The following is a 13,012-nucleotide window of genomic DNA, read 5'->3' as shown; positions in this document are numbered from 1 at the left end:
GTTACAAAATTTGAAGTCTCTGGCCTTCAGTGGGATTTGGGTAGACAGAATAACTGCCTCACCAAGATGTCTAAAATGTACAGAACACAGCGTGGGGGTACCCACGACACTGGAAGATCAGTCCTCACTTCCTGCTCTACTCTTGCATGTTTTAATACATGTAATAATGTGCCTTTCTAGCTTATTCTTGAGTTTTGTTGTACGGTTCATATTGGTGAGTGGAGCAGCAGATTGCCAATGAAATATACCTTTCTGTTGGAATGTTTCATCACTCAATAGTTGCTGTTCTTTTAATGTGTTTTACTTCTGTGTTTAGCTGAGCATGATGGAATGGATAGAGCCTCCAAAACGAGAACGCAAAGCTAATTATGCAGTGGATGCTTATTTTAGAGAAGCTCTGCGTGTTAGTGAGCCAAAAATTCCCAAGGTAAAAAGTGGGGGGACACTTTTTCCCCCCATATCTTATTTTTGGTCATTTCCTCTTCCTTATTGCATGCTCTACTTTCAGAACTACTTTTTTAGAACTTTATATTTCTAATAAAATTAACATGTCTTGCAGAGCGTTATGTTGCCAGTTTGACAGTAAAACTGAATTAATATGTCTCTGTATCTCTAAATTAATATAACAGAATTAATATGTCTCTGTATTTTTAAAGGCTCCACGACCTCCAAAACAACCAAATATTCAGGATTTCCAGTTTTTTCCCCCACGATTATTTGAACTTCTGGAAAAAGAAATTCTGTATTATCGTAAAACTATAGGATATAAGGTAACTTTTAATTAGTGACATATATTTCAATTCTGTATAGATTTCCTTTAACCTCAACAGGAGCTAATTTAAAGTAAATGATGTCTGAATAGTGTATCGTTCTGGTTTTATCTTGCAAAATGTTTCCCATTTTGATATAAAATGGCTTAGAAATTCCTTCTGTGCTATGTAATTTATATTAAAAAGTGATATGAGCAAGAGTGACAAATCAGTGTTAACTAAGGTAAGATCGCCTTCAAAAGTATGATTTTTTTCGTGATAGCTTTCATGTTTCTCGCACAGAACTTAATACTTAGTTATTACAGTTAATACTGAAGTTGACAGTGTTGGTGTGATGGTAAGCAATATAACCTCAGTTTCCCAGGCATTTTTGGATAGCATAAAATATATATTAGTTTGAATATATTAATATATATGGTAGTTCTGAGAAAAAGAAAATTCCCCAAATGCAGTGTATTTCTACAGCACAATATGAACTATCCAAATACATTTAATCCAAAATTCTATGTTTATTAACTGAAGTGAAAGATCACGGACCATGAATCTCCATTTATCTTTCTACTCGGAGTAATGACTAAAATCACAATCACAGTAAATGTCTTGTGTGTGAACATGCAGAAATTAGTAAAATAATTCCTAGGATAATTTCAGTTTCAACCTCTACGCATGGACGAAGAACTAGCAGAGGCCTTTTTTTTCCCAAGATGTGTAAATTAATTCCTTTTAGTTTCTATCTCTAACAGCTTTCTGGGAAGAGAGTGGGTGTAGTTTTTTTTGTATGCTTTCAAGTCTGAATTGGCACAATTTGAAGACATTATCCTCTCTCTGGATTTTGAACTGAATTGTAGTTGGATAGAAGGGAGACTTTACAGCTACGATATATCTTTTTAAAGTATGGAGATGATTTATGCTATTTAAATAACTTCAGACTCCAGAATGTATTTAGAGAAGTTGCTGACTACATTTGATCATAAATGCATTTGTAGATACAAATTTATAAATGTATAAATGTGTCGTAATTTAAGTAACACAAATGCGAGCTTTTATTTTTTTTTTTTTCTGTGGGATATAAGTGTGCTATTTAGCTCAACTTCTCTGATAGTTTATTTGGAATCTTAAATGCTGAAAATCCATTTTCTGCTACAGAGTATAATGAACAACCCGCTTTGCAATTGTTTATGAATATATAAAAAAGTAATTGACCTGTAATAAAGACTTGAAGTCGTCTTTCTTGGCAGTGTGGCTTTGTAGGTAACTGATTTTGTGTGACCTGGCAGGTGGTTACATCTTTTATTTTGTGTGCTATCATGTTTAATTTGGCACTCAATATTTCTTCGGAAAGACTGTTAAAATTTCAATTGTAAATATGGACAGAAAACTGCCTTTCTTGCACACTGCTATAACTTTTGTCATAGTATTTATAGAAGAGAAAATAGTTTCTTATATATAGTTTCAGATTTTAGTTTTTGTTTCAGAACAAAAGTTTAGGAAATAATTTGAATAGCTTGCCTGAATGTTGTAATTCAGTTCTGTTAGACTATCTGTCAGACAAAATTCATCAGGTTAGACAAATTGCCATGGTTCTTGCGATCTTACAAATCTAATAGGACTGTTTACTGGTGATAAAAATGATAGATAAATGCGTGCTGCTTAGAAAAGGGAGTATAATTTCCATTTGAAGAGAGTTTGTTTTTAAAATTGAAGACTGCCTTAAAAACAATATGAATGATTGATAGACCAAGCTCTACACGTGACATTATTAACATAATCCACTGAAAACAAGACCATTTCCTAGCTAGGTCTCAACCTTAATTCTTCCCTTCCTTGTGCCTTGTTGCTGCAGAAATACCTGCCGTCTGCAGCATCGCTGGCGAATGCGGTGAAGTAGCTGCTCGCGGGCTGGGAGTCATCTCTACCCGAGAGGGGGTCTTTGACCCAGCTTCCAAATCAGCTGCCCAGAGAGTGGCAGAGCAGAATTTCCATGACCTTTTTGTCCCTTTTTGAGCATTTTCCTTGCCGTCTTTGCAGGCCTCAGGGCTGTTTGGATAGCCAGGGTTTGGGATGCAGCAGGCGCCTGCCCCACCGGGCTCCCACAGGTCACAAATACTTGATTGCTGCCAAGACGCACAGAATATGGTTAGGCCTGGCTTACTGTACATATCATCATAGTCTGGCCTTTAAATAGGCAGTGTACGTAGCTTTTAGTAAATCTAGTAACCTTAGTATTTCACCCTAGTTATATCCAACAGATTATAATTTATTCTTTATAAGAGAGCCTATGATGGCTTAAGCAAGATGAGAATCTGCCCCTTATAATATCCATGGGTTCTTCGATGGGTGGTAGGAGCAGGACATAAGAATGATAACAGACATTTGACAAAATCCAACCCTGTTTTTGTTGCGAAAATTTAAGCAATAAGATTCAATTTAGTAATTGTTGGGAAAATTGCTCTGTTCACAGTAGGAAGAAGATAATTGTGACAATAGTGTTTGCTTTACTACTTAATAGTTTGAAAATGTATTCTACCAGATATATTCTCTATATCTTTTTCACTCAAGCTTCTTAAAGTGAGTAGGAGCCTTTTGTTACTGATGGATGACACTGAACATTACACTTCAAAGCTTGTCACACAAGAGCAAACAAGCTCATCTGAATGATTTTAGTATTTGATACATCAGTTTTTCTAAAAGAATAGTTTAAATTTTGCAGCAGTTCTGTAGACACTGAGGAAAATCTTCAGTAGTATTTTAAATATTTTAAACAAGTTTTGTATCTTCAGAGTAGTCAAGTTAGGAGTTATTTTGTTTTCTGGTTTCTTCTGTTTTATTTGTTTTGTAAGAGCACCTACTTGAGTGTGTGAACTGTGCCATTTCTATGAGTTTTAACATGTGTTTATAAATTGTAAGGCTTTAAGGAGCTTTACAGTAAGCTTTATAGAGAAATGTCTTTTTAATAACAGTTGTGCTACTGCTTATCGATATCACTGCTGCTCATCATAGGTTCCCAGGAATCCTGACCTCCCAAATGCAGCTCAAGTGCAAAAAGAAGAGCAAAAGAAGATTGATGAATCTATGCCTCTGAATCCTGAAGAAACCGAAGAGAAAGAAAAACTTCTGACACAGGTAAAAAGGAAAGAGCTGAATTATATCAGTGTGTGTTTTCTAGTACTATGGAGCATAAATCCACAGTACTAATTATACTATGTTTGTGCAGGAAGGCTACATTGATGTTACAGAAATTACAGAGCATGTCCGTGCCAGATGAAGTGATTTTTATCTTGTTTTTGCTTTGAGAGACATGTCCTGTCCTCAGATGAGTTTCCATTTCAATCAGCCGCCATTTCCTTGAATGTCAGCAACAATTCCAAAGCCAAGACTTGTCTAGTGGATGCACAATTCAGTGCATGTGCCAGTCAGTGACATATGCCACTCAAATGTGCACCTGGAAGCATATATCAACATACTGCATTTGCACAGCCATGAAAGATATTGTGTCACATCCTTTAATTTTTGTGCCAGTTCTGTTAGGCATGCTCCTTTTCCATTGATTCTGAATCCAGAGCATTGGCTATTTCAGTGATATATATATTTTTTAACTGTCCTACTCAGTTGACTTGCTAGAAGTTACATAGTAGGAGAAAGATCTTGTTGGTTTAAGTAGTAGATTTTTTTTCTTTTTTTTTCTTTCTTTTTTCTTTTTTTTTTTTTTTTTTTTAGATTGAGAAACTTTTCCTATAAAAGAATCAGGCTTCTTGCTTCTTGAAGACATTTGCAAGGCCACTGTTTGACTCTTCATTTCTTTTGTTGATAGCAGGGGAAATACTTAAGCTGGTGCCAATATGCATGCCAGTATTGCTGTTAATGTTTAAAAAGAAATATTTGTATTGTGGAGGTTGGATGTCTTGTAACAATGCCATCTAATTGTGGACTGAGCTTGTTCAGTTGGAGAACTGACAGACTTCCTTGTAAATATATTTTTCTCATGAAAGAAACTCGGTGCATTACAAACTGCTACTGAGGCATTTGTTTATTCTTGATGTTTTCTCCTTTTTCTGTCCTTAAACTGTAAAGTCTCATTCTTGCATGATGTTTTCATGCATTGCATCTCATTTAACTGTTGTTCACTTTTGAGTTCATTTCTTCTGTACATAACATATTTTCTGTTTGACAGTACTATGGTTGTTTCCATTTGATTGCATCTTCTCAAACTAAAGATTATTTCTTAAAGTATTTGTACTGTCATCCAAGTGTGTATATTTTGTTCAATGTTTATAAATACTCCAGACAGCTATTGCCTTGAATACTTGTACTGCTCTGAAAACTTGTATAGATGCCTGCACTGGTGCTCCTTATACTCCAAAGATTTCATTTTTTCTTGCTTCTGCTGAAGCATGGCAGTAACTTGCCATTAAGCTCGTTTCTTTGGAGAAATAGCACATTTTTTTTTCTAAAGATACTATGAAATGCTAATACTAATGCATGAGGAAACATGCCCAAAGATTACTCTAAAGACGTTTTTATGACTCGCTAATAAATCCTGGATAATAGAAGTTTCTAGAAATCTTGAAAGGCTGTTACTGTAATTGTGTGAATTATGCAGAAGTGTTACCAATAGGAGGGAAGGATACATATGTAAGAAATTCTTTTCCGTTCAACCCAGTAGTGATTTTGATCTCGTCTTGCTTACAGGGTTTTACAAACTGGAACAAAAGAGATTTTAATCAGTTTATTAAAGCTAATGAGAAATATGGGCGTGATGATATAGACAATATTGCCCGTGAAGTTGAGGGCAAGTCACCTGAGGAAGTCATTGAGTATTCAGGTTTGTGCATATTTTGCAGTGCGTCTTGTAAAATCATGTGGTATCAGCATCATTTTTACTATATTTTTTTTTTCAGAACTGTAAGATGGAGATTTTAGAAATGCATTTGAAGAATTTAGAAAAGTTATCTGATGATTCCTTTTAGAAGACTTAGTTCTGTTGAAAAGGTTAAATTTGCGACATATACATCTATCTTCAAATGTCTTTCTCTTGTAATGATAATTTAGAACATGGCATAGTTAATTTATGTTTGCTACAGTCTTTTGGAATCATGAAGCCACTTCGAAATGGCAACATGCTTTATGCTGTAGGTACTGTCTTGTAGCTTATCCATTATATCCTTCTCTTTGGTATTTCTGCGGTACTCATTTTCAACTTGTTCTAAATTCTTATTTCATCCTTAGATTTAATTTTACTAAACTATTATTTTTTTTCCTTTGCAGTACTCAATTATGCCTTAAAAAGAAGCAATTGCACTAGAGTTCACTGCAGTTTGTCGAATTTATTAGTGTTATGAGGCATGGTTTGTTTAATGCTACTGTTGGGCTACCAGTTTTAACTTATTTTGCCATTATTAAGGCAAACCATCATTAAAATAATTTTTTTCCAGTTTGTATATGACAGTATTAAGTTATATATTGAACTTAAAATTTAAGTTGCTGCTAACTTCTAGTTAACGTTTGAATTGAATGAACATTAAATAAAGGTCTGGGCAAGTTTAACTACTGCAGTAAACCAGAGAGCATTAGCAAATCTTCAGAATTTAATGGAAGTGCAAGCTGCATTTTTCTTTTGATAAACAGTGCTTTAACAGTAAAGGAAAAGCTTTTGTTTTACAAGTTGTGTTTTAATTTTTTTTAGCTGTTTTCTGGGAACGTTGTAATGAACTGCAGGACATTGAGAGGATTATGGCGCAAATTGAACGAGGAGAAGCAAGAATTCAACGGAGGATCAGTATCAAAAAAGCCCTTGATGCCAAAGTAATCTCTTTTTTTTTCTTTTTTTTTTTTCCCACTTTCTCTCTTTTTGGTCAGTTTTAGAGCTGACTTCTCTCTATGCCTATAGTTACAGTTGGAACTATCTTCCAAACGCTTTCAGAAAGGGAATAATTGGATGGGAATGTTATCTTTTTATATGGGTACCATATTTCAGTCATGTACGTGTAGTAAGTCCTTGATGTAATATGTCTGATAGTCTATTCTTGTTTTGCATTCAGATTGCAAGGTATAAAGCACCTTTCCATCAGCTGCGTATTCAGTATGGAACAAACAAAGGCAAGAATTACACAGAAGAGGAAGACAGATTTTTGATATGCATGCTACACAAGATGGGCTTTGACAAAGAAAATGTGTACGAGGAGCTAAGGCAGTGTGTGCGCAACGCACCGCAGTTCAGATTTGACTGGTTTATCAAATCTAGAACTGCAATGGTAGGTATTAGGCACGTGGGGCTAAATCCATGTGTGATGTGTCATGTCTCATTTAAGCACAGATTTCTAAAATTTGAATGTTTGCCAAGTCATGTGTGGAGCTTAGAAAAGAAATTCTGAAAGAAAAAAATAGTTGATCCTCATTTTCATTTCCTAATTTTTACTAGAATAAACTTTTTCTTTAGTACAGCAAACAACATAATACAGCTGAAACATACAGATTAGAAAACCTGCTAGGCTGAAGTCCCATGCTACTCAAAAGAATTAATGTAGATTAATTAGCTATCCTTACAAATGTTTGCTATTTTTATTTTCAATTAAAAATTTGGCCAGTGAATATATTTTAACATGAGCGTTTTTCAAAATTGTTTGACAGTTTTCAATGATGAAGATCCCTGAAATATTGGAGGGAAGAATAGCTTTAGTATTTAAATTTTAAAAACATAAGGAAATCTACAGGGATTCATTTACAAGTTGGTCATTGGAGGAATTGGATTAAAATGCACTTTTTAATTATGAATAAGGTTTATCATATGCAAGGGCTTTATTTTTTTTTTCTGGAACATTAGCTCATACTTAGAAAATATAATAAAAAATTGATAAAGAGAGCAAGTAGATCAATACTCTGCATTTCAGCTGTATTTTTCATCTCTTTCTGGAGAGCAGAAGCATTTTATTTGAATTTATACATTAAGTGAGAAGTGTCAATACTATCAGAAACTTTAGCTGCAAATAGTAAGATGTGTAGGTACCAGCTTGAGAATAAGAGACTATTTTGATGACCTTGTTAGCTCAGCTCTGGGATCTCTGATCAGATCTTCCTTGATTCAGTTCCCCTTTTTTCTTTTGTCTGAAAAAAACTTATACATTCGTGCACCTTGCGTTAAGGACAAGCACACAGGCATGCACAGACACATGCATATTCACATAGACATATTTATATAGGGGGGAAAAACACTTTGGTTTTTTATACATGAAATAAATTCCTCTTACTTGTAATGAGTGTGAGCTGGAATAATTTTTGTGTGTGTTTGAATACAAAATGCTCTTGAGGATAGCTGATGCAAAAGAATAGAGCACTTTGTGTCCCTTATGCAACTGTCCTAGATTTTCCCCATTGCCTTATAAGCAAATTACTAGTTAACTGCTGTATTGCGTTTGTGTCACTTAAATGTCATTTTCTTTACAAACCTGGATTTTTTAATAACACTCCAGTAGCTGCAGAAACATTGTGTATTATTCTTCGTTCCTTTGTTCATTCATCAACATAAGGATTTGTTTATAAAATGTTCTGAGATGTGCGTACTTGTACAAAGAATAAATAATACATAAGATAAAATATTTAGAGTGTTTATTTGAACAGGTGGGAATATTTTCTTTCCCAGTGTTACTTAGGTTTATGCAGTATGATTTCTACTTCATACTCCAGCAATTGGAGTATTTCTGGATAGTTCAGCAGTTACTCCTCAATGAGAGTTACAGATTTTGTTTCTCTAAATGCCGGTTTTGTAAGAAATACTGGATTCTAAAACTATGAGAAAGCACTCCAATATTTAATCTGTGACTAACTTGCTTTTAAACTGTGGAGGAATCCTTTCAAGTGAATCATAAAAACGGATACTAAAAAATAAAAACACATATCAATATTGAACATTAGATGACATATGTAGATCAGAGTTGATTCTTCTGTTACTGTGCGAATCTTGCAAATCCTTATGTTCAGTAAAAAAGTAGTAGTGTGAAAATACAGAGAGAACATAGATAATGGGTAAAGCAATCTTTTATTTCCAGCATGCATTAAATATTGTTTTAAAATGTCATAGTATGATTAGGTAGATTTAAATGTCAATTATGGATTGCATATTCTATGCCTACAAGTATCCTGACATCTACGGAAATATTAATTTCTACATGAGTCCAATTTGCTTTAGCTTTATCATATCTTTTCTGGAGAAACTTACTGAAAAATTGTTTGATACCAAGAATAATTAAGGCAGTATAAATATATATGCTTATAAAGGAGCAAATAATATGTTTAGTGGAAGTAGATAAAAGAGCCGCCTTAGAACACTTGAATCACATGCAATTTCCAATCACTATTTATTGCATTCAAACTTTTATCAAACAACATAGAAAGGGACTTGTTATCAAGCTCTCCAAGAAAGCTGTATTTTGCTAACCACTAGATGTCTCTTGAACTCCATGTAAATAGCTAATTTATCTACCATCTTGTTTCTGTTGTTTTTCTCCAAAAAATAGGATTCATTTCTTTATTCAAAAAACAGATTGTTTACTGCAAAATATAAATTGTTAAAGAGATTCTGAGTACCTAATTTTTTTTATGTGTGTATATTTATTTAATGGGCACTGAGACCTAAGTGCTGAAGTTTAGCGGTTACTGTTCTTTTATTTCTGTTCATTGAGGAGGAATGAATAATAGTATGGCAGTATTGAATTGTATATTAGTTTTCTGAAGTTGTAGTGTACACATTCTCTTTACCTTTCTGCAAACCCTACCCCAGTTGAGAAGAAATGGCTGCTTTGTATATACAAGAATGTGCACTCCTGTTTACCCAGCTTCACACTGAGTATTTCTTTCACTCTCAAGTCAGCTTCTCTGCCTTCAGTCATGCAGAAGGAGATGGTTCAGTGCTCCCATCTTATTTATTGCAGTGCTAGTCTTTATAGCTATGAAGTGGGGAGCAAAATACATCTTATCTCTTTCCATCCCAGAGAGAGAACTATTAGGCTGCACTGAAGGAAAAGTCAAATCTAAAGATGCAAGGTTTTAAACTGCCAAGTGTATTTTTGTAGCACCAAAATGAGATGGAGTAGTCCATGTTGAAGTTTTGGTAGTTCAAGACAGAATTTATCATGTAGATTCTTATTCTCTATGATAATGAGTATGGCAGAAAACAAAATGCATGTCAGATTTGCCTGTCCACTGTTTCTGGGATTCTCCTAAGAAAATTGCTTTTTTGAGTTCTCTGACCACAGCATGTTGTGCTGGAATAGTTGTGCTGGACATCTAGATAGACCAGGGATGAACCTTTGCATTTTGCTGTTATACATATGTGTTTATGTAAATAATTTGCCCAAGGAAATAAGGTGATCTTTCTTAGTGCCGCGGGGTATTTGCTATCTCCTCTCTATTTGTCTTGAGTTTAACATAGACCAATATTAAAAAAGATCTAGTTTATTGTCATTATAGCACAGATTATCATCAATCTTTCCCTACACTTCTTGTGTTCTTCAGTGCAAGACAGTCCTGAGAATGCCTTGTCAGGAAGCTGAAGTATTTCAGTACAGGTTGTATTTTTACTCTAGTTAGAGAAATGGTTAAAATGAGGGGTTTTAAAATATTATCAAGATGTACAATAGTTAAGTTAGTTATATTAGTACATGGATGTTGAACACTTTTCAGGGGAGAAAAACATATTTTGAAATCCAAAAGTTTTAAATCTGTTAATATAAATAAGAGACTATGTATGCTTTATTCTTTGCTAGAGATTTGATGATTTCTATTTCTTTAGGAGTTTCAGAGACGCTGCAATACACTCATATCATTAATTGAAAAAGAAAATATGGAAATTGAAGAAAAGGAAAGGGCTGAGAAGAAGAAGAGAGGAGCGAAAGTTCCAGCAGTATGTTTTAACAGCATTTATTTCCCTTTTTGTTGGGCAGAGTTCAATTATGTTTTCTTTTCAAAAGTGAAAAATAGGAAAATTTTAGCTACCGATTGTTCTAGTATAAGCCATTAGCTGAGAGACTAAATTCAAATGTGTGGCTTGTAGGTAGGAATACCTGATTTTGCCGGATTTTAGAGTCTGTTTATTCGAGAAGAGAGAGTTTTATGTAAATAGCGTTGAGGGACTCTACTTAAGAAAGCATATGGATCTACAGTTCTTCTACCTGGATGTTTCTGTGATACTCTGGATATGTCTTCAATCTCACATTACTATTCCTCCATTATGTAGTAGTCCCTGGAGGAAGAAAGAGGTTCTTCTTTCTTTAATTAATTACCATCTTTAGAATAACAGTAAACAAAACAAGGTCCTGATCTTTTCATCCAATTGAGTTTTATGGTGCCTGTGGTATTAAGAACATATAATGCAGGATCTGAAGAAAAGGAAGAGTGCCAGAATTGAGTGTTTCGGTGAGGATTTTTGTTTGTCCTTCCCTTACATACTACAAAGCTGAATTAAAGTCTGTAATGTATTAGGGTCATTTACTTTCATTTTGATTGGTTAGTCATGTATTTCAGAACTTGAATATGATGTGTAATACCACCATTTGATTGAGTTTATGAATTTTATTTATCTATTTATTTATTTTTTAGTCACAGAAGAGAAAAGCAGATTTGGCCGCTGAGAACTCTGGAAAAAAAGATGCTAAGAAAGTGAAGTCATGAACGCGAAAACTGAATGCCAGATATAAATACTGCCACTTCTGTCCATCTACAAGTATTAATTGCCAACTTCTTTGTATTCATGGTACTCTCCCCAAAATCCCATGGTCAATTTTGCAAGTTTTGTATATTTTAAAATGGCTTTGTTTACTTAATGTGTGGCTTTATATTTTCTGCATTCCAGTATTTGTGTACTGTATTTTGTGAATTTCATGTCTTCAGCAAAATTCACTCAGTCCTTCTTTTTTTTGAAGCTTGTGCTGAGGTTTTAGCTTTTATATCTTTTATATGCTGCTGCTTTGAAAGAAAATCTAGATTCTATAGCTGTATTATTGTTGTTTCGTATTTTAAATTTATATGGCTGTGGGAAAATAAATTGAATTAAAATTATTTGAGGAGAAAAATATTTCAACTTTGTTTCCCTCTTCCCCTCTGCTCCATTTTCTGTGTAGCTTTGCTTTAGTGTGTGTTAAGGTTTGTATAATTGTGCCTTCATCATCGATCAGATTTCTCTTCAGAAGAGTTCAGAGATAGGATCAGGAGCATGACAGAATAAAAAAGTCTAATTAGACTGACGTTTGTGTTTGCTGTCAGATACAAATTGACATTTTTTTCTAAAATTATTCAGATGAAAGGCGGCAGATACTTGCCTGTACTTTTTCTTTATTGGCATTGGGTTGTGCTGGATTATATGTATGCTTAAAGACAGGCTGAAGTGTTATTCTAAAATACTTCTAGAAGAGATCACTTTTGAGGGGGGAATTTTTGGTTTTTAATATTACAAGGCATAATTAACTGATTTTTAATAAATGTAACAAGCTAAAGTATTCCCCTAGCAGCTGCTATTTTTTAATTTTTAAAGTAACAGATGAATTCATTGGCTGGTTAGCAAGCTGCTCAGCTATGCTGCCTTGTCCTGGAAGATCTTGGTTGCTTAAATTCTCTCTGTCTGTTTTTACATTTGATTCAACACATCAGTCGGAAGCAATGGGGATATCTTATGGAGTGCTCCTTTTCAGTTTTTCTATTTTAATGAGCGGATGGAAGTGTTGGATGTATCTTATTTTGACTTTGCAGGAGTGGCCTTATATGAAGCGGTTCATAGTTTCTGGTCACCTTGGAGTCTCTGCCTTTCCCAGATCAGTGGAACAGCGACTGTGGCATCTAATGTTTTACTTTAATCCTCTGCCTCTGATCTGGTGTTTAGTGCAGACCTTGCTAGAGCATCCAGACCCTCGTCTGGCCCTCGTAGGGGTCAGACTCACGTCTAGACCCTCGTAAGGTCAGGTCTAGATGAATGCAGCGCGCTTTTCCACGGCATCGCCCTGAGGAACGCTTGTGCACTCCTCCTAGTGCAGCCTGCCTCCTTCCTCGGTGTTTGGGAGGATAAAACACCTCATTTCGTGGTTTGCATTGCCTACCTGCTGCTTTATTTGTAGCATTTGTAAGAAGAGCTTTGGAAAGCTCTTAAGCTTTAGGACAGAGTTCTCTCCATGTGCTTTTGTGGCAATTTTAGTATATTGAAATGTCTTCTATGTTTTCTTGGATTAATTAAGCTTAAAGATGAGTAATTTCCAGGCTTT

At 34.6% G+C, this 13,012-nt stretch overlaps 1 protein-coding gene across 1 annotated transcript in view; it reads left to right on the top strand.

Moving 5' to 3' along the window:
• The window catches only part of SMARCA1 (SWI/SNF related, matrix associated, actin dependent regulator of chromatin, subfamily a, member 1), a 33,492-nt gene extending 20,716 nt beyond the window's left edge, over positions 1–12,776 (top strand). Inside the window, exons 17-24 of the mRNA XM_026036004.1 lie at positions 317–427; positions 657–770; positions 3,771–3,893; positions 5,460–5,592; positions 6,454–6,572; positions 6,809–7,021; positions 10,555–10,665; positions 11,361–12,776. Coding sequence (XP_025891789.1) covers positions 317–427; positions 657–770; positions 3,771–3,893; positions 5,460–5,592; positions 6,454–6,572; positions 6,809–7,021; positions 10,555–10,665; positions 11,361–11,432 — 996 coding nt within the window. The 3' untranslated portion in view covers positions 11,433–12,776. The remainder of the gene's footprint in view (positions 1–316; positions 428–656; positions 771–3,770; positions 3,894–5,459; positions 5,593–6,453; positions 6,573–6,808; positions 7,022–10,554; positions 10,666–11,360) is intronic.
• Positions 12,777–13,012: the final 236 nt, after the last annotated feature.

Source organism: Nothoprocta perdicaria, unplaced genomic scaffold (assembly GCF_003342845.1).
Source record: "Nothoprocta perdicaria isolate Ctin4 unplaced genomic scaffold, notPer1 scaffold_17, whole genome shotgun sequence".
In the NCBI taxonomy this organism is placed as follows: domain Eukaryota; kingdom Metazoa; phylum Chordata; class Aves; order Tinamiformes; family Tinamidae; genus Nothoprocta; species Nothoprocta perdicaria.
Note: the sequence above shows the minus strand (reverse complement) of the source record. Positions and strands in the feature narration are given on the sequence as shown.